Source organism: Protopterus annectens, chromosome 14.part0 (assembly GCF_019279795.1).
Source record: "Protopterus annectens isolate FY-2018-M chromosome 14.part0, PAN1.0, whole genome shotgun sequence".
Taxonomy (NCBI): Eukaryota; Metazoa; Chordata; order Ceratodontiformes; family Protopteridae; genus Protopterus; species Protopterus annectens.
Window position 1 is genome coordinate 283167832 of NC_056748.1, and position 21797 is coordinate 283189628.

General features: G+C 40.7%; 1 protein-coding gene across 5 annotated transcripts in view; it reads right to left on the reverse strand.

Moving 5' to 3' along the window:
- The window catches only part of GBF1 (golgi brefeldin A resistant guanine nucleotide exchange factor 1), a 4751435-nt gene that overhangs the window by 3279940 nt on the left and 1449698 nt on the right, over positions 1-21797 (reverse strand). For 3 of the 5 annotated variants that reach the window (XM_044055999.1, XM_044055997.1, XM_044055996.1), the window contains exon 9: positions 16585-16659. The exons of the other annotated variants lie outside the window; for them this stretch is intronic. In XM_044055999.1, coding sequence (XP_043911934.1) covers positions 16585-16659 — 75 coding nt within the window. The remainder of the gene's footprint in view (positions 1-16584; positions 16660-21797) is intronic. 5 annotated transcript variants of the gene reach the window in all.

Consider the following 21797-nt stretch of genomic DNA (forward strand, 5'->3'; position numbering starts at 1 on the left):
GTATCTCCAAACACCATCATACTAGGTGATTTCAACTACCCGAATATAGACTGGGATCACTACTCAAGCCCCAACACTCTAGCCCAAAGGTTCCTAGAGCTCATAAACTCAAATGCCATGGAACAACTAGTCACCATCCCCACAAGAGGAGAAAACATACTAGATCTCATCATCATGAACATGGGGTCACAATGTTCAACACCGAAGTATACCCTCACTGGTGAGATCAGATCATAAACTAATCTCACTGGAAGTCCACATCCCGCCCCCACCCCAGATAAAAAAGACCACAGTGAAGAACTTCTCAAAAGCCGACTTCACACTTCTAAAGACTAGTGTGGTCTCTTTCAAGGCCCCCGAGCCTGCGGAAACCATTACTCAAGCCGCTGAATCACTTACAAATGCCTTCTACCAGCACCTACAGGACTGCATGGATCAGGCAATCCCAAACAAAACAAAGACTCTTTGTACCAAAGGCAAGCGTCCAGTCTGGTGGACCCCAGCCATAAACAAGCTCTACAACAAAAGGAGGAAGCTACTACAAGATAGAGCAAAATCCTTAAAAGGGAAGACACCCTTGATCATTATAAGTAAAAAACTAAGATCTCTCATAAAATCATCCAAGGCAAATTTTGAGAGAAAAGTCGCTAAGGACTCAAAAGACAATCATAAGGCCTTTTTTAGCTATGTTAGAAACCTGGGAGGAAACTCCCAGATATGCTCAGAATTAGTTCAAAATGATGTAAAAACCACTGAACCTACAGACATTGCCAACATACTGGCTGACCGGTTCAGTGCAAATTCCCCCCCCCAAAAGGAGAGATATCTATACCAGAGGATTGTAGCCCCCCAAACATCTCAAACGCTCAGGTGAGAACTGATCTCTCCAAGGCGAAAAACACAGCATCCATGGGACCAGATGGTGTCCCCGGTTGTGTGCTCCACGAACTCAAGGAGGAATTAAACCCGCAGTTAGGGCAGCTGTTTAATCTTAGCCTCACCTCAGGATACGTACCCAAGGAGTGGCATACGGCAACTGTGGTCCCACTTCACAAAGGCGGTGCCTCCACCGACCCTGGAAATTACCGTCCCATCAGCTTGACAAGCCTGGTCTGCAAAGCTATGGAGAGGATCATAATGGAACTCATAAATAAAGACATAGGGAACTTGCAGACATTGGATCCAACACAGTTTGGCTTTGTCAAAGGCAGATCATGCCTTTTAAACTTGGTTGACTTTTTCGAAACAGTCACCAAGGCCATTGATGAGGGCAAGGCAGTCCCACAGCCTACCTTGACCTGGCAAAGGCTTTTGACACAATACCCCACTCAGGTATCACTGAAAAACTCACCAGCTTAAATGTAAACCCATACGTCACAAGATAGGTTGCAAACTGGCTAAGTGACAGAACCCACAGGGTCAGAGTTGCTGGCGCCATGTCAGACTCAAAGCCTGTCACAAGTGGTGTCCCACAGGGCTCAGTCCTGGGCCCACTCTTGTTCGGCATCTACTTTTCAGAAGTACAAGCAAACACAGGAGGATTATGGCTGACAAAGTTTGCAGATGACTGCAAACTGGGCGCCATAGTCGAGAACACATCTGAGACAGATATCCTTCAGAAGGGTCTTATAGAAACGGATAACTGCTGCCAGAGCCATGGCCTAAAGTTAAACGCCAAAAAATGCATAGTCATACCCTTCGGGAAAAACAAGGTTACCCCTAGCTACCATATAGGTGGCAATCCACTAAGCACAGAAGAGGTTATCAGGGATCTGGGGACCCAGGTTAACAGTAACCTTTCGTTTGACACTCACGTTGCCAAAGTAGTTAGGAAGACCTTCTACATTGCCCACCTGATCATGAAGGGATTCACATCCAGATCAAGGGAGGTCATCGTTCCTCTGTACTCATCACTCATCAGACCAATGATTGAGTACAATGCCCCATTCGGAATGTATCTGACCCGACACCTGCAGCAATTGGAAAGGCCCCAAAAGTTCCTCACCAAAAGGATAAAGGGTCTCAAAAATATGTCTTATGCTGCCCGACTGAAGGAACTCCAGCTCTATTCAGTCGCTTACCGTCTGCTCAGAGGTGACCTGTGCCTGACATACAAGGCCATGTCCAACCCGGAATTGATGAACATGCTTCACCTCAAAAAATCTAAATCCATCAGAACTACAAGGGCAAGAGACTTAAACCTTACTGCAGATCCATTGAAAATCAGTTGATCCCCTCTTTGTTTGTTTGTGTCTTTTGGCTTTTCCCGGTTAGGGGTCACCACGGAGGAACTCCGGTCCGCTAATGATTGGCAGTAGATTTTTACGTGCTGGCTTGCCGGGCCTAACGCACAACCTTCAACGAAGGAACAGCCATTCATGCATGATGAATGATGCCTTTTTTGAGATGCAAGATAATGGATAGAAATAACCCAGGTACAGTAAATTCTAGTGAGAATTGTTTTGGCTAGGAATTTGCCTATGCCAATACAGACAGTTTGCACAATCCAGTGCATGCTATGCAAAGACTGATATTCTTTGTATGCGTACAACTGCTGGAATATTATAGTAGTAGCATCTGTGCTTACAATGTCTAACTTGTTTATTTATTGTTTATCTACATTTATGTAAAGTGGTAGTCAGTCCGAAAAATGCACATTTTTTTTTTTTTTTTTTAGGAAAGAGTGAAATAAAAGGTTAGGTAGGAAGGGAATAAGGTTAACAACAGGACAAAAACAGGGGTGGTGAACAAGGAGAAATGTTATGCCGGGGATAGCAGAAGGGGGAGGAAGTATCAAATAGTGCAGAAGAAGGGTGGTTTATGCGAGTTTACTGGTGAAAAGATAGATCAAGAGATGTTGAATGGTGTTATGTTTGTATGATTATTGCAAAATAACTTTAGTGATTTACTGTCTATGATGTTAAATATTCTTTCCTGGCCCCACCTGGCTTCAGTGGGAAATATTTTGAATTTGAATAGTTTGCATGCATTTTGGACCTCATAAAAATAATATGTCACCTGCAAGTCTTTATTGTTTCTGCATACTGGACAATTGCTGAATATTTTATGAGCAATGTTTTATGCTGCTCTCAAATAGCATGGCATTATGGCAGTTTAGAATGGAGGTTTCTGGTGTTATGCCTCTGAGGCTTTGCCTCAACTAAGTTTTACTCCATACTGTAATGCATTCCCAATTACTGATTCAGCTGCTTGACAAGAACATATGAATTGTGTCTTAGGAATATTATTATTATATGGTCAAAGAATCTTTGTAATGAAGTCTAGAAATAGGTGATTTCTCTAAGAATGTAACAAGACTCATAAAAGTCCATCATTATTGCAGTTTGGTCTCTGCTGCTTATTAGACAGTTCATTAATGCAGCTAGTATTCTGTTATATAGAATTGTTCTTTATAGTTTTTATTTTTGTATAAAAGATTTTTTATGCAACTGTTGACTTGCAAAATCTGAGATTAATGCTTTTGAAACATAAATCTTTAAATATATTGGTTTTAAATAATCAATATTTAAATCCTGAAGGCATTACAATAAACCCTTCCAATGAGTGTTTAAAATAATTCATTTTGAATACTATATAAAGGCATTTATCTGGTAACGTGCGCATTATCCTGCATACATATACTGAATATACACTAAAGGATAGTGTAGCATGTGTTAACAGCTTTTGTCACAGATTCAAGAGATCCAGTAATACAAAAATCAAAGACTGTAATGCTCCAATAGTTGAGAAAAAATAGGTTAAGCAACATAAAAAAAAAAAAGTCAAGCAGACCTGTTCATAAGCATTCAATGACCTTCCCTTTCAAGGTTAGTGCTTTTGTCTGTTTCACTTCAGAAATAAAGCATTAACCTTCACTGGAAACTTTAGAAATTTTGTCATTACAGACAAAAGAACTGCCTTCAATGGAAACTCACTAAAAGACAGTTTATCTATGTACCAGTGCACTCATATCTTTATTTTAATTATTTTTGGCACATGCAGCAAATGGAATATTACGAGACATCAGTTTAAAAAAAATCAACATTAAGGTTTGCATAATATCATTAGCTTATCTTACTGTCCTCCCATGTTACAAAGACATGTCTGCATTATTTCTTCCTGGCCTCTGCTGAAAATTGTTTTTTTTTGTTCCAAATCAGACTGTCCTGATTAACAAATGTTAAATAAAATTGACAGGCATTTGAATTTTCAGACTTCAGGATTCTGAATGTTTAAGTCCTTACATATTTGATGGTGCAGTGGTAGCCTCTGTTGAAAACTGTTTTTGTTCCATCAGAAGTAAAATTGACAGGCATTTGAATTTCAGACTTCATATTCTTCACAAAACACAAAGTAACACAACCTTTAATTCTAGCAATTTTCTAAGTTTATAAGATGAATATTTGAAATTTGTCCCTATTTTTGGGACTGTATTCCCCCATTAGTGGCTTCGTCCAAGCTTTTTGTGCTAAGATTGACAAGGCTTTTTGTGCTATGGCAAGAACTGAATTCACAGAATATGTTTGAGGGCTGTATTCCCTCATTACTGCGTTTGTCCAGGTGTTTTGTGATAAGAGGTTGACAGCTATGGTGAGAACTGAATTCATTAACTGATAGCCATTTAAATTTCAGTCTTCCTCACTTTCACAAAGCAGCTGATATGGCGTAGTGGTATGTTGCTCTGACTGTTTTGCACAGGGACCTTGGTAGTAAAATGTATGGTGGTAACACAGTATTCTTCTTTCACAAAGCAACTGATTTGGCATAGTGGCATGTTGCTCTGACTGTTTTGCATCCAGACAGAAGGATGAGTATGAATTCCCGCGATGGTGGCAAAAAAAAGCTTAGTGGTGCTCAGCGTAGAAAGCGAGAGAGACAGATAGAGGTTGTAGAAAGTGAACTGCTGAAAAAAGTACCAAAACTGAGCGCATACTTTATTGTTCCAAAAGCATCTTGTAGTGTGACTTTGGAACAGCGGGAAGAAGGACAAGGGATAACGAACAAAGATATTCGGCAGCCAGAGGACGATCAGAAGAATGCCAGTACTCACTCCGAATCCGATGATGCCCTGAATGAACAGAATTTTCCTAAACATGAGGATCAACTACCAGAATCAAGTGCATCGACAGAATTGCTACCGCCCTCTGCTGACAGAGCATATTTTGGAAGCAAGACATTAAGCGCTTTTGAAAAGAGATTTGTTGTGATGGGTGGTGCATTGCAGCCGCCTGGTCCATTCCCGAAACAGGCAGAAGGTCTTAATAAAGGCCGCAGCTTCCAGGAACATTTCTACACACGCAAAACGAAGTCTGGCTTGAGTTTCAGAAGACATCTGCCTGAAGTCTAATAATCCATTCTAATTCTTTTAATTCTAGACAATTATTAATATCCCCCTTCCTTAAACTAATATCTATTGTAGCCAATACCCTAAATCTAAAAACATGCTTTTTGCCTTTATCTATAACGTGTTTACCCAAAGCATTTGTCAATACTTTCCTCCTAATCTCCGATTTATGCTCAGTTATTCTCTCTCTTAATTTTCTAATAGTCTTGCCCACGTAGAAAGATGCATATAATGTGCATGTAGCCAAATAGACCACTCTTTCCTCATTACAAGTGGTCATTGTTATCAATGTGAATACTTCATCATTAGTGGGGTGCTTAAAGATATTCTCTCCTTCATATAGGTCATTACAACAAGAACAGTTGTAACATTTCCTTGTGCCTATTATCCTGTCTTTAGTCTTAGTTTTCTCTCGGAAATCTTTATAACATGATTTTCGTTTTAATGTTTCGTTTTGAAGTGCATAAATCGGAGATTAGGAGGAAAGTATTGACAAATGCTTTGAGCAAACACGTTATAGATAAAGGCGAAAAGCATGTTTTTACATTTAGGGTATTGGCTACAATTGATATTAGTTTAGGAAGGGGGATATTAATAATTGTCTAGAATTAAAAGAATTAGAATGGATTATTAGACTGCAGGCAGATGTGTTCCCTGGTCTAAATAATGCCGTCAGCCTAAAGCCCCTACTAGTAAAGAGGCAAAGGGAAAAATTATGAAATACATATAATGCATAGACTATATGTTTATGTAATAGTTATGAAATGTTGTGTAAAAGTGTACAATGGTACTTATATGTATGTATGTATATGATGGTGGTTCAAAGGTTTTTATATATGTTTTTTTATATATTTTTTTATACTGAGTTTCAGAAGAACATGGTTGTCCTACAGCACGGCTGGTGACAAGTGCTACTGCATTCCATGTTGGCTGTTTGCACCACCGATAAGAACTGGTGATTCATGGACTGATGGTACTTGTAACTGGAAGAATTTGTCGCGTTCCGTACAGATACATGAAAATTCAGCGACCCACGCAAAAGCTTGTCAGATTTTTACTAATTGGAAGAACAATGTCACTGTCGATGTCCTGACTGACAAACAGATTATGCAAGACCGTAAGTACTGGCGCTGTGTTCTGGATCGCATAGTGAATCTGATCATTACCATGTCAAAATGCAACATCGCATTTCGAGGTCACCGTGAAAACGACAGCTACACCGATGACGACAGGCCCGGCTCATGAGGATGTTTCCTAGAATTCATTCACTTAATTGCCAAGTACGATCCTGTTTTGGAAAACTTGCTGAAGCAGCCAAAAGGAACCACCAAGTACTTGAGCGGGTCGATTCAAAATGAAATCATTTACATTCTGGCAAGACAGGTAAAGCAGCAGATCGCAGACGAAATGGCCGACGCACCGTTTGTATCTATTATAATGGATACAACAGTGGATTGCTCAAAGATGGATCAGTTGAGCAAAATATTTCGGTATGTGACTGTCAAAAAGAATGAAGAAGGGAGGCTGGTAAGCTTGCATATCCAGGAATCATTCTTGGGGTTCACCGATGTTGAAAGCCAGAAGGGTCAAGATTTGGCATCCGTAATTACAAAGAAAATTGAAAGTGTCACTGACCTGAAGAAGATTCGCGGTCAAGGATATGACGGAGCCACCAACATGAGTGGTGCTTACAAGGGTGTCCAGTCTTTAATGTAGCAGAAAGCACCAAAGGCCCGTTATGTTCACTGCAGTGCTCATGCATTAAATTTAGTCATAAACGATGCTGTTAAGAACGTGAAGGACATTCGGAACTATTTTGACATGCTGGAAAAGCTGTATGTATTCCTCAGTGCTATTAGCAGATGGAATCACTTACAGAAAGATAGTAGCTGCTCACTTACATTAAAGCGACTTTGTCCTACACGCTGGTCATCACGGAATCAAGCCTTGATAGCTCTTCGCAGCCGGTTTGTCGACGTGATGAAACTGTTGACTGTGTTGTCACTGACTGGCAAGGACAGTAATGAGAAAGGTGAGGCATCGTCGCTGAAGAAATATTTTGAACACTTTTCGTCAATGATGAACACTGTTTTACTGTCGCACATTCTGGGACCACTAGACATTATCTCCAAGAAAATGCAGTCACAACAATCCGATGTCACATCTGTTTGCATTCTGTTGGAATCACTACTGAAGGGCCTGAGTGAACTTCGCAACAACTGGGAGACTGTTTTGTTCTCGGCCAAGGAGCTAGCTCAAAGTTGGGGCATGCCATCCGAGTTTGACAGTTCACAGAGGGTTTCTCGTGCCAAATTGTTTCATGATGAACTTTCAAATGACTGCAGACTGGAGTCAGCAGAACAGCGCTATAAGGTTGAAGTGTTCAACAGAATCATCGACTACGCCATTGTCCAGATAACACGATTCAAGTCACTGCGAGATACTGACCAAGTCTTCACATGCTTGAAACCTATGACAATTACTGAAACGAATGATGACGAACTGCTGAAGATGTCGAAGAGTCTGATCACGGAGAGTACTCGGATGACATTTCAGATGAGCTGTCTGACCAACTGCTCCTGCTCAAAATGACTTTCAGTATCACATTGTCAGCGCTGAAATCTATCAAGGACTTGGACGAATTCATCTTGATAACTCATTCAGAATCATCTTCCAGCTTTCCAGATATAATCACTGCTTGTTTGCTGTATCTGACACTTCCTGTGACAGTTGCCAGCGCTGAAAGAAGTTTTTCGAAGTTGATAAAGACATTCTTGCGTAGTACAATGTCTGAGGTTCGACTTAGTTCTTTAGCCATTCTGTCGATTGAGAGCCGACGCCTGGAAGACGTGGACACTGACAAGATCATTGATAGTTTTGCTGATAAAGCCCACAAGAAGTCATTCTAGGAGTAGGACTGAACAATGGAGGTACAATTCACATTCTGGTATCTATATAATGTACTGTTTTATAATTTTTTTTTTTTTTTTACTTTTTGCTGAAATAGCACGTCTCCAGATTTCAGTGTTTATGCCACTGTCATAGGTCAAGCGAACGTGACTATATGTGATTTCTTTGGCTTCGGTCATCTCAACGGCTTGGGTTCCGGGGGGGGGGGGGGGATGTTGGGGGCACGTAGGAAAAGTTTGCCTCAGGGCGCTTCTAACGTTGGGAAGTAGGGCATTGTTATGAAAGCCTAAAAGAATAGGGTTGTCCATGAGAATAAAAAGGTGTTTGCAGCTTAGCCTGAAGGTCTCGGCAGCAACCTTTTCAACAGTGTTTTCTCCCTGGTGGCGAAGAGTTCTTTCACCGATGCTGAGTGGAATTTGCATATGCAACTGTCACTTGAGGGTGCCTACAGGCTTCTGCCAATTTGTCTGCTAGTTGGTAGAGTACCCCCCGGATGTATTGAGGCCACCAGCGCCATCCCATAGTGTTAGTTGGAGGGGACTGTGATGCCAATCCCCAAAGCTAGGTGGTGAAGGCAGGGATGGGTTTTCCCCTCGGTTTTTGTGCCATGTGTGTATGCCATAGTCTGTGACTATGAATAAAACCCCTGATTTTGACTTCTGTTCTGGATGCTAGTGAAGCCCTTTGTGCTGTCACAAGCTTCTTTTTTGTCTAAGTGCTCATTCACTTCCTTTGTGTTAGTAAATGTACTAAGAATGTAATTCAAGTAGTCCCTAGGGAATCAGTAGTTGAGATTGCTGACAGTAGAGTGGAAGGCTTGAGATTAGAGAGAAGTCTTTAGTATACCATGCACAAATGTCTTTTTGGACAGGTATCAGCCTTATTTGGCTGAAGGTGATTGTGAAAGCTGGCACCACACACTGTACAGGTACTACTGAGGTCTCCTTATGCATAGCCTAGCTTGGGAAGCAGGGGAATGGAAGAGGCAAAGTCACCCAGAGTGAGGAGAAACTCCATACCTGTAAGAAGATTGTATTTTTAAAAAGGTGGGGTTGTCTCTCCATGAAACCATTACATAAATCATGCCTTTCTTTTCGCTTTACTTTACAACTGCTTCCTTTAGGGATCACTTATTTGCCCCTTAACCAGGAAGTATGGTCTCTTGTGATCAGTCTGAATCCTTCAATCTCTCAAGCTGCAAGGATTACAAGCATATGCCACATGCCCGGCCTGTCCGTAATGTTTTGAACACTGTTGCTCAATGGGGACATACTGCCTGGAATCAAGAAGGGTAGAGTCCATCAGGGTCCCACATAAGAACAGTATTCTGTTTGAGAGTGAGCTTTGGATTCTGGGTTTGCAATGGTGGAATTCCTGGAAAGTAAGGGCTGTTAGCCAAGTCTGAGCAGAGTAGTGCCATCTTAATAGACCGGAGGAGGCATTTAGCCATAGGCAATGGAGGAGCTAAGTGATGCGATTGCCCAGGGGCAGTGAAACTGTCAAAGGGGCAAGGTACAAATACTTAAAGTTTGGAACTAGTGAAAGGCTCAGTAGTCCTCAGCTATATCCCCTTCTGGGAACAAGGAAGAAGTGTGCTTTTAGGACTGGAGTCCCTAAGAAAACCTTAGGGTCAGACACAGTTTAAGAATACAGAAGGGTGATAACCCCTGTAAAGGATACTAAAATGTCACCGGATTGAATAGAGAAAAGGCCAAATTGTCTGAATAATGCTGGTCTTTCTTCAGAGGGAGTGTGGAGGGTAAGGGGGGATTACTTGCCATGAAAGGGTCATGACTGTTCCCTCCCAGGGAACTGAGTAGAGGAAGTCCCTGGTGTTGGGGAAGATATGTGGCCTTGCCTGAATCCCTGGTGCTGACTGAGGTCCCTTTCTCTGGCCTGCTCTGGGTGAGGAAGGAAAGGAGCAGAGCTTAGTAGGGTAGTTTCTGCTGAAAAACAGGGACTGCACCAACAAGAGGGATTTGGTTGTCTGCCTTGACTTAGCTCTGTCCTCCATATTTTTCGTACAGCTACTGCTTTTGGCCCAAGGAGAGACTCCTTATCAAACGGAGCATCCAAAAGTTTGGACTTAACATGTTCAGGGAGGTCTTGCTCCGGCATGCCTCCTAATGACAGATCTCATGGCTGCGCCCTACTGGCAGCCTTCAAGGCATCAAACTCACAGTGCAATTAATGTTTGAACACTTGTGAGGTGGAACTGCAAACATCTATTAATTCTTTAGATAATGTCTTATTTTCAATGGTCAATAGCTTTTTTCTCATCTGTTCCAGCAGAGCCTCTTGGTGTTTTTTGCAAGTGGAACTGGCAATTCAATGCCCTTACAGGTAGGACGGCAGAAGTGTATACTTTTTTACTACCTCTATCGAGGGTTGTACCCTGGACATCATTGGGTAGGGGGTTTTTGAATGTGCTGGCACTGGAACCCTTGGGTTCAGGGCTAAAAAACTCTGGGCCTGCTGACAGATTATTAAAAATGTGTTTATACAAAGCCACAACCCTGCAGAATCAGTCAGATTTTCTGGGTGCAGGATTAAGGGAGTCTCGTCTCAGAGAGAGACAGGATTCTTGAAAAACATCATCTAACACATCCAAAATTGGGGGATCTGCCAGGGGTTTTAGTTCTTGGAGGTGTAGAAATTCCCTGACTCTCTTCTTGGATTGGGGATAATCCTGGTCTTCCTAATGAAAATGTTCACCACAGGAGTGTAAAGTTTCCCCAAATGATAAATCCTCAGGAAGGGAGGCAGAAGGCAAGGTTTCCTCTGAGTCAAACTCCTATAAAGGAGACAAAGGGGGAACCTCTTCAAAGGTCGGGGGATTCTGGTCATAGTCCTGCCCAGTCTCAAAGGAGCCTAGTACCAACCTATGAACCTATAAAGGAAATTCACCACAGGGATCACGTCAGTCACCCTGCTAGACAGGGGTCCAGGGAAGTAAACAGCATGGGAAGAAATAGCCAGGGAATTGTTATGGCTAGGCTTGTATAGGCCCTAGGGCCGATAGCCTAGTACTAACCTATGAACCTAAGAACTTAAAGGTACCCTTGGGATTGGGTCTCTTTTCCTTTTACCTGAGGCAGACTGAGGGTGGGGGTGTCTGCCCTTAACAGAGAAAGCATATCCTCTGCCAATTTAATTAAGTCCTGCTGAGAGACCAAAGACTGGGAGCTGGAAGGGCTAGAATGAAAAGATGAAGACTTCCAAGGAGCAGGTTTTTGTCTAGAATGGGGGGCATTGGAAGCATGCATGCCTGAATACCTCTGAGATGTAATGGAAGTGCTGTGTTCACCGGAAGCAGAGTCCTGCTCAGCAGTCTTGGACATGACCAATGAACGACGAACAATGACTGGTGTTGATGTCGAGGGGCCTGACAGCATACAGGCCTCTGAAAGGGTCTTGATAGGAACCTTCAACACCACCTCGACTGTGGGAGGGGGATGAGGAAGGCACCTCACAGACTTCTGCTGCAACCAGTCCTGCCAGGCTATCTGATGGTGAACGGGTGTGTTAAGAAGGCCTGAGCTTAGGCCATTTGCATTTAAGCAGAACTACGTCAGGATGTGAAACAGACACCATTCCACGCTGAGACTCAGAGGACTTGCTAACAAACCTAGCTAAAATGTCTGCCTTATGCCGAATAGTTCTGGAATTGAATTGGACGCATGAAACTGCAGTTGGGAACGTCGTGAGTAGGACCTAAACAAGTAACACAGAGGGTGTGAAAATCCTAGTGTGGAATTTGTTTACCAAAACGGAGGCAGTTGTTAAGTTTCTCTGACATTAGTTACAAGAGTTCCCCAACGGGGTACTTAGCTTTCTCAAGTATTCTCTCTGGCACAGACCGACTGACACATACTGGATGTCTGCTTTGGGCTCCAACAGCAAGAAAACTGAGGTCATGATGTCGGTGGACTCCACTTATACCCCAGCACACTGACGTCAGGCAAGGGAGCCCACCGGCCATAGGAGGAGGGATGAATTTTACTCTGGTAGGCAGGCCAGCCAAGGGCTTCCACAGTGGGAAATCCCACAAGTCACGGTTGCATCAGTGAAACACGAAGAAGGTCTGCATTATTCTGTGGGCGGTGAACCCAAGTCGTCAGACCAATTCATTACCTCATGTGGGAAAGCCCTGAGCCAAAACTCTGTCAATTAAGGTGACAAATGAGTGAATGACTGCCCTGCTGTTTGGTCTCCACAGTACTTAAGCCGACATTTTGTCTTGGTCCTCTCGAAATGAGGAAAATTTATGAAATAAGTTTATGGTGTGATGCTCCAAGTCTAGATTGGAATTAGTCCACCTTGAGTCAGGGGCTCCATAATTTAATGTTTCCTATTCTCAGTAAAAGTTCCCAGGTCCTGCATAAAATGTACAACTGCCTAAACTGATGAGAAATCAAGTCTGAAGGAAAATGCAGCCTGGAAGCAGCAAAATATATTACAATTGTTGATGCCAAGAACCCGCCTGACACGAGGTAAATCAATGACAAAGCCACAGAGTCAAATGGGTTTATAGATTTTGTGAAACAGTGAGGGAAATCAAGACAATAAATCAAGCAAGACGTAAATTTCTACCATAAGTTTACAATTCATGCTAAGGCAAGACAGAAAATGTTCTGTATACTCCTAGTATTTAGCAACTAATTCTTCATTATCTTCTCAGAGAAATCTCATTGAACTAAAATCTACCGTAAAACACCTTTACCATCACTCATTTTTCACAATGCTAAATCCCTTCTCCAGCAAACTACCAAGTTAGCTAATATGCTAAATTCACCGTCTCATACAGGAGGAAGGACCACATACAAAAACAGCAATTTGGACAAGACATTTGCCGACAAGAAAAATGGTATTTATACTGTTGCCAATATTAACTTTCAAAGGTTTTAACCGCTTTTTATCTGGTTAAAAAAAAAAAAAAAAAGGTAAAATGAAAGGTTCCCTGAATCACATACACTCACCGTGGAGAACAGAAGCACAAGAAATTAAATGGCTCATGGCCAAAAGGAAAAGCTAATAAAGTTGACAGGGTTCAAAAGGCAAGATTTTCTAGTCTACAGGTTAGAATGCTAAAGAATGTACTTTTCTTCACAGTTAACAGAACTATTCCAAAAGCTGTTCTGTACAGATCTGATCAGCCTTGTATCTTCTTCTTCTTTCGGCTTTTCCCGGTTAGGGGTCGCCACAGCGGATCACCTGTCTGCTCATAATTGGCAGTGGAGTTTTACAGTGTCGAGTTGCCAGCCCAGCGCCCAACCTTCCACAGAAGGCACACACTCACATCTAGGGCCAATTTAGAGTGTCCAGTCCACCTACTGCATGTCTTTGGGATGTGGGAGGAAACCGGAGGAAATCCACACGACCACAGGGAGGACATGCAGACTCCGCACAGAAGGCACCCCAGCCGAGGATCGAACCGGAGAACCTCTTGCTGTGAGGTGACAATGCTAACCACTGCAACACCGTGGCCGCCCTTGATCAGCCTTGTATATAATAACATAATTAGTCAGATGCTTACAAGTACAATAAATTCACTATCGGATTTTACAGGCCTCAAAGACATTCAAAAACATCCAAGTACAGTTACTATTCAGTTAAGTGTATGCATGTTTTCATTTTTAAAGTGTTCTAACAAGCTGATCTTACCTGCACACGTTTGCTTTTCCACAAAATATTGTAAGCCTCAAGGAAAAATTGCGGGTGCCAATAATTAGTAAGCAAACACACAAATTGCATCTTGCACGCAATACCTATCTTCACTGTAACATGAATTGTTCATTAAATCAAGCGAGGAGCAAAATGTGTCAACATGCATAATCAGTGCAGGCATGATATCATACTGCAGCCTCACATATTGCTAACATCTGATGGACGATTTGCAACTAGAGCTAAAAAAGTAATAAAACCTTGTTCATACACAGATAACAAAATGTGAATGGGGAACTTCACTTTTTAATTCTAATTTATATTCCCAAAGAATACCAACTCCAAGGATGTATATTAACACACACATGCACTCACGCACACACTCACTCTTTAGGGGAAATCCACAATGCATTCTCTCATACTTTTGGAGTTACGTTAGCAACACAGCCTAATGCAACATTTAAAACAAGCCTTTCTACAACACTTCCAGATGTACTATCACCACTTTCTGCTGCAATGTTAAAACCTCTCACACTTCTTGGGTTTACTAACAGCAAATTTTGTTGTGGTACTTTAGTCATGCTTCAAAGACTAGACATTAAAACTGTTATGATTTGCTAATACACAAAATATTTCCTACAGCTTGCACAGGAGATGGCTGGCAAATACTAATTGCTTTCACAGTACTTAAATAAATCCAGGTTTTATTTTTGATAATTTTCAGTACATGTTACTATACTTAACAGAATTGTGGATAAGTCAATACAGTTTTCTACTTTAACTGCAACATAAATTGAGTATATTTAGGAGTGAAAAACATTAAAAAGTAAACTGCAGGCTGGGCAACACTAAGCCAATGATGTCGCCTACTACTGTGAAGACATTTGAAAGAGCCTGATCTGAGCTGACATTCCACCACTTATAACGTCTTGGTCAGTTTAACCAACACATATTTACTGCTTGAGAAATAGGTTTACATATGAACAAGGGAACTGCACCTTCAGACCAGCAAAGGTATAGACAAGATACAAAGGCAAAATGCTCTGTTAGACAAAACGAGGTACTGTTACATGCTTAGTACATGCCATTTATTAGATGACTATGACAGCTGATAAAGATAAAGCTGCCAAACTTAAAAGCAGCTGCCTGCTCAGGTCCAACAGGCAGGCAGAAGGACAGTGCGACATTAAACAAATCATGGAAGACTGACATGGCAGCTGATGAAGACTGATGCTGGTATGAAGGCTGTAAAGATATGATGCCTTGGTGTTCTTAAAACTGTATGTATCGCTGTTATGATGATTACCTTACTTTAGCATAAGGCACAAAATGTAAATTACATTAAATTAGATGACATCCAGTCCCAATCAGGCCCTTTCACTTTATATGATACATTACCTGGTATGGCTAAAATGCTGACCATCCCCAGAATGATACATAAACAGAATAATAAAAAAAACAACAACAAAAAAAAAAAATAATCAGGGTCGATGTCATAGGATGTGACCACTCCCCACCATGAAGACATTTCAAGTGTTTGCCAAGAAACCAATGAATATTTATATAATAAGAAAGGAAGCCAGCATCACCAACCATCTGCCATAAAAATATCAATTAAATATCATCAAATTTATCTTTAAAGATGAATCACTTCTCATATTAGTACAACTCAAAATACGTATCTCAATCGAATATGACGATCAAGAAGCTACCCATGAAAAAGGGATCCTATTCCCATTAAAACCACTTTCCATAACAAGGAAAGTCCCCCTCTACACCTATGACAATCAAAATCTAGTTGAAGATTCAGCTTTCCTAAAAAGACACAATTATAAAGCTATTCTACATCTGCTAAGGGGGAGTGCTGTGACAAAGTTTTGTAGAGCTGAAACAGAAGTACTGTAGGCTTATGGGTACTTGAAAATATTTTGCAAGCTTTGTGTTAAACTCAATAGAGACAAAACTGACCACACATTTTATACATGGCAGTAGTGGCTGAAGATTCCAGCCAAGCAAAAGGGACTTAATCACCTCAGAAGTGTGATCTGCATTTCCAAAAAATACTTTCTGCATTAATGTAAGGTGGTTTGAAGAAAAGTTATGTTTATGTACAAACGTCAGCTCACTTGATGACGTGTTCCACCTGCTTGAAAATAGACTCTCAAAGTCTGAAAGATTTAATAATAAAATACAGTTAAGGTCTCCAAATGACCATTTCTGCAGTACAACTCACTCACAACAGATGCTTCACTTAAAAAGGTAATCATGGAAATGGGATTCCTATTTCTGGTGGAAAGATAACATTACAGGAGCAGTGAAAAAGTACTCACCCAGTAGACCACTGAAAGGCCTTCGGATTTCTACTTTTCCTCCCCATACTCATTTTTTAAAAAAAAAAACAGGTATAAAGAAGTGTGATAATGCACTGCAAACAAAGCTATTCCTTTCAACCAACTCCTGAAACCCATTCCTTTGCAAAACAACCTTATCCGGACAAGGACCCTCTCGCATTCAGAGTGCAATCATGCATTTCATCAAAAGTCATGCTGCAAGTTTTCCAAAGTAAACTACATACAACAAAAACTCCAAAAACTTTTGATAGCAGAAAGCACAGGAGGAGATACAAATGCACAGCAATGGAAACTACAAGAAATTAAAGGAAATACCCTCTCTAAATGGTTGATGTTTTTAGGATGTCCTCCACAATTAAGCTCTGTTGTGTTGGGAAGACAAGGAGAAATCTGTGAAAAACAGTTAAATGCTCAGTTAAGGAAAATGTATGACATACTCATGCAACTATCTAAATTAGAAAAAAAATGAAAAACAAAAAGAAAATTTTACAAGCAGGCACTGAAACCCAGACTACTACTCCGAAAAAAATAAAACACAAACTGGACTGTATTACGCATTTTATTTTAGCTATTTATTAACTAGGTTAGGAAGTTGGTAAACGTTTCTACACTGAGCAGGAGCAAGATTTATCTGCTGACAAATCTCATTTGAATCTGTAATAATAGGGACTATTATAAGCACAGCAAAATGAAGACATTTACAGAAACAGAATAGCACTTTATATTTTATTTAACCTTTGTAGACTGGGTTAGTCCCACTAATTCGTGATAAAGCTATCAGTGCATTAATTTGTCTGTCAACCTTTTTTTTTAAAAGCACATTTTTCCACTTTTTTTGCATCTTTACTAAATCATCACATTTTAAGTTGCAACATGAGGTCACCCACATTAACATAAAACAATCCATAATAACTTTACATTATTGTCATGCAGTACACATATAGGTTTTCTTTTTAATTTTCATTCCCTCCATTATTATATACATTGCTCTATTTCTGCCTTCCCTTATATCTCACTCTTTCTCCGCCTCCTGAGCATTTTTCTACATGCCTTGGTCCTACAAATTCCACTTATTTCTATGAAATTTGCTCCTTCCCTTTTCTAAAGTTCCCACCTCCAGGTCGTTTATATCCTTTACAACATTCAAACCTTTCATTGCTGCTTTTTTAGATTTTGTTTCCCGTTTTCAAGAAACTGCTTTTCTGGTCAGCAATAACATTAAACTAAAGCTTTTACTATGTCCTGGCATTTCAGGTCCTCTCTCCCACCTCAAAAGAATACCCTTCTTTAGTTACTACCATTTGTCCATCAAATATTCCTATTAAGGTACTCTTGCAGGGAACTTTTATAATCTGCCAACTCATGACATCCCCCCCCCCAAAAAATATATCTTTCCAATTTCCTTTTTCCTACCCAGCCACATTATTAAGCATTTGTTATCTACCAAAGGAAATTCTCTGAAGTTAAATTGGGTTGAATACCTATGCAAACATTTCCATGCAGAAACCTTAAATCTTCTGGACTTTATAGTATACTTAGGAGCCCTACATATTTATTTTATTTGTAATATGTCTTTCTTTTTTCTGCTTTTTTAACCTCCACTGATTGGTTTTTATGGATATCATGTAAAAATTTATAGGTCCTACTAATCTATTTTTTAAGTAGCATCTGTTTTTCTATGCTCACCTAAAAACTCTACCAGAGCTGGTCTCTCCCTCTCAGTCCTTGCTCTTTGCCTGTGCTCTGTTATAAATCCTTGATATGAAAGGCAATTATTTAACCTGTAGTTTAAACTCCATCTTAGTCTCATCACACTATATTAACCTTCCTCCATGAGTTATTTGCTTCCGATACTTTGGTTCCTTTGCTAATTTCCACCAACAAATTACAGCCCATTCCTGCCCATTTTTTATACCCCTCTTCTAATTGCAGCTAATGCAACTGGTAAAGTCTTTTTTCTCCATTCCTGCACTGACCTTGTATTTAAAGTACTTTCAGAATACAATATTCTGCATGGCTCTTACTACTCTCCTTAAAGACTACAGCCAAAATCCTAGTCTCTTACTACTCTCCTTAATGACTATAGCCAAAATCCTAGTCTCTTCACCTCCCCCCATTCATCATCATTCTTTTCCATTCTGCTTTATGCCCTTCTGTTGTGTTATGTATATCAGCCTCCTTAACTGTATCGCTGCAAAGCGGTCTTGAAATCAGATAACCCTAAACCACCTTGTTCTATGAAAAGAATCAACGTATCCCATTTACTGCTTGCCTTCTTCCCCTCCCAAATTCAATTCTTTATTAACTGCCATGCACAACTTCTCCTCCAGGTGATAACTTGTACATAAGATTAAAAGGGGCTAAAACATTTTTTAATGCTTGCACCTTATCCATACCAATAATCACAAGCTTCAAGTTTCTTAATTTTTTTATCTTCTGTATGTCTCTTCCCACATATACTTAAGCTGCCACAAAAGAATCATTTTAATCCATATACCTAAACGTTGTATCTTATGTCTGTGTTAGTGTGGGTATTACTGAAGCAGTACATGTCTTGTGTGTGTGTGCCTAGTCTACTGTTACAGGCAGTTTTTGTTTTACCTTCATTTATTGTATTCCCAGAAAAGATACAGTCTCAAACTGTTCCTCAACATCAACATGGCATTTTTTGGATTTATCATCTATAAAATAATATCTGTAAATAAGGTCAACTTTTTTAATTACTATACCAGTTATACTTTTATATTTGTGACTATATTTTTTATTATCTGCTAACAATCTAAATATAAAGCAAACAAAACAGGAGACAGAACATTCCTGCCTGTTTTATCTACATAAGCAAAGCCAGTCAGAGAACCAATCAACCTTAAATCAACTCTTCATATATCCTCCTTATTAACCCTTTTATTGCGTCTCAGAATACAAATACCACCACTGTCCTACTCAAAATCCCAGCTCACTACCTATTGTTTTCTCTGCATTAAGACTCACAAGAAACAGATGTGTTCATTCAACTTCCCTCTGCAACATAGGTTCATAGGTATGTACTAAGCCCAATGACCACCAAGGCCTTTATAAACCTAGCTGTGCAATCCAAATGTGACCCACAAATTTGATTTATACAGGTGGTGATTTATTGACTGCCTCAAGTCATCAGAGACACAGAAGCCAGACCAGGGACAAATTTCTCATTACCCATCCCTGGTCCAAACTGTATTTAAATAGGAATAGGGAGGAACTCTGCTTCACATGGACGGTGATACTGTTCCTGAGAATGGGAATTCTCTGAGAAACATCTCTCTCTACAAAATGCCCTGTTTATGTTGCAAGCAAAATTTAGGGTTTTTAATCTAGTACTTCTGATGTTGTTTGCTTTGTGGGTGCACAATGGTTTATCAAAACAGGGTCCAGGGATGCCCTGTATGTCAGGCAAAGATCACCTCTTAGAAGTCTGCATGAAACCAAATAAACAGGCAATCAGCGAAGGACATTTACTCCCTGTATTCTTTTTGTAAAGAACATTTGTGAACATTCCAGTTGCTGCATGTGTTTAGTCAGGTACATACCGAAGGGGGAATTATACTCTACGATGGGTCTGATGAGGGCCAAGTACAGTGGTATGATGACGTCCAAGGACCTAGATGCCATGCCCTTGCTTATAAGTTGAGCAACATAGGATTTTCTTACTACCTTGGACACATGTTGGTTGATAGCTAGGTTACTATCTGCATGAATCCCCAAACCTCTAACTAGTGAAACAACTTTTAAGAGTGTTTTATTGAGGATGTAGTTACCTGGGGTGGTAGACTTTCTAAAAGCTACTATAATGCATTTCTTGGTACTGAGTTTTAAGGGATGGCTTTGGCACCAACCATTTGTCTATATCAGACCTTCCTGACTGACATCTAAGCAGTAGATGCCAAAAAGGAGTGGGCCCAGCACAGAGGTCTGGGGTACTCCACTGGTGACTTGTCTCTCTGTGGATGTGGCCTCACTGATTCTAACCTCCTGGGTCCTATCAGAGTGCTTAGCTAGCTTTCCAGCATGTTATAAAGGGGTTTATAAGTTCTAAAAGTTTGCTGACAATGCCGGAGTGGGGTACTGTAGCAAATGCCTTATACAGATCTAGGTAGGCACTATGCACCATTTCCCCCCCGTCCATTGTTTTAGTGACCTTTTCAAAGAATTCCGTCAGATTCAGTAAGCATGATCTTCCTTTGACAAAGCCAGACTGGGATGGATCAGTGTATGGAGATCTCCTATGCCCTTGCTGATAACTTCCATGACAATTCTTTCCATGGCTTTACAAATAGGACTAGTCAGACTAATGGATCTGCAGTTTCCAGAATCTGTTGAAGGTCCCCCCTTATGAAGGGGGTTGACGATTGCAGTCCTCTACTCACGTGACACAAAGCTTGTTTTAAGACTATAGTTACATAATGAATCCAGGGGTCCTGATAAATCATATTTTAGACAATTAAGAGCCATCCTGGGATGTTACTGGGGCCCAATGAGGCTGTGTTCTTGGCATTAGTGAGTGCAGCCAGTACAAGCTCCCTAGTTATACTGGGAGGGATTATGTTTGAGGGTATTTCTAAGGGGGTGGTTGGGGGAGAGGGGGATATATTTGAAACTTAATTTGCTAACAGGTTTGCTATATTGCCAGGGTCAGTGAATGTGCCACCATTAACCACCAATTCAGCACATTGCTTTTGTGCTGCCCTTGAGGTTTCTGACATAGCTGTAGAAGGCTTTATAGTTAAGTTTCACCTGGGCAACTTGCTTAACCTCAAAGCTGGCTTTGCTTGACCTAATTAGCCCTCTTAGCTGCCTATTTACTTTGATGACAGAGTTTCTATCTTTATGGAAATTACCCTTCTTGACTTTTGCCAATTTTTTTCCTTTTGTTGTATATCCTGTTTAATATGAGATGCCACCAGGGCAGCTTGTTTCTTGGGCTAGTCCTAGGTAGGTGCGGCAGCCTCTAAGCAGCCACTGATATGACTGTACAGGGTTTCTGAGAGCAATTCAGCATAGGCTACTGTGTTCTCTGGATTTGGAAGAGCACTGAATTTTGACAAGCCATCACTTAATAAAAAGGTAACTTGCCTTGGAACAGTTCCTAAGTGTTACTTGTTTTAATGGGATTACAAAGTTGATTTTGCAGGAGACGAGCTTTATGGTCGGGCCATACCACGGACGATGGGGTGGGAGGGTTGCATTCTCCCATATTTGTAAACAGGAGGTCCAGTATGTTGGAGCCTCTAATGAGCGTATTCACTATTTGGTCAAGGCTGTTTGTATTTACAAAGCCCGGGAATCTCTGTGTCTGTAGATTTGAGGCCATGTAAGACTGTCAGTCTCTAAAGGGGTAATTAAAGTCTCCCATGAATAAGGTGTTCGGTTGGATGTTAACCATCTCCAGTAGGTCCAAGTATGCATTGTGAGCTTCTTGGGACATAGAGGGTGACCTATAGCTGGCTAGCATATGTTACAACATAGCAAAATCAACTCAACTTAGCCTCAAT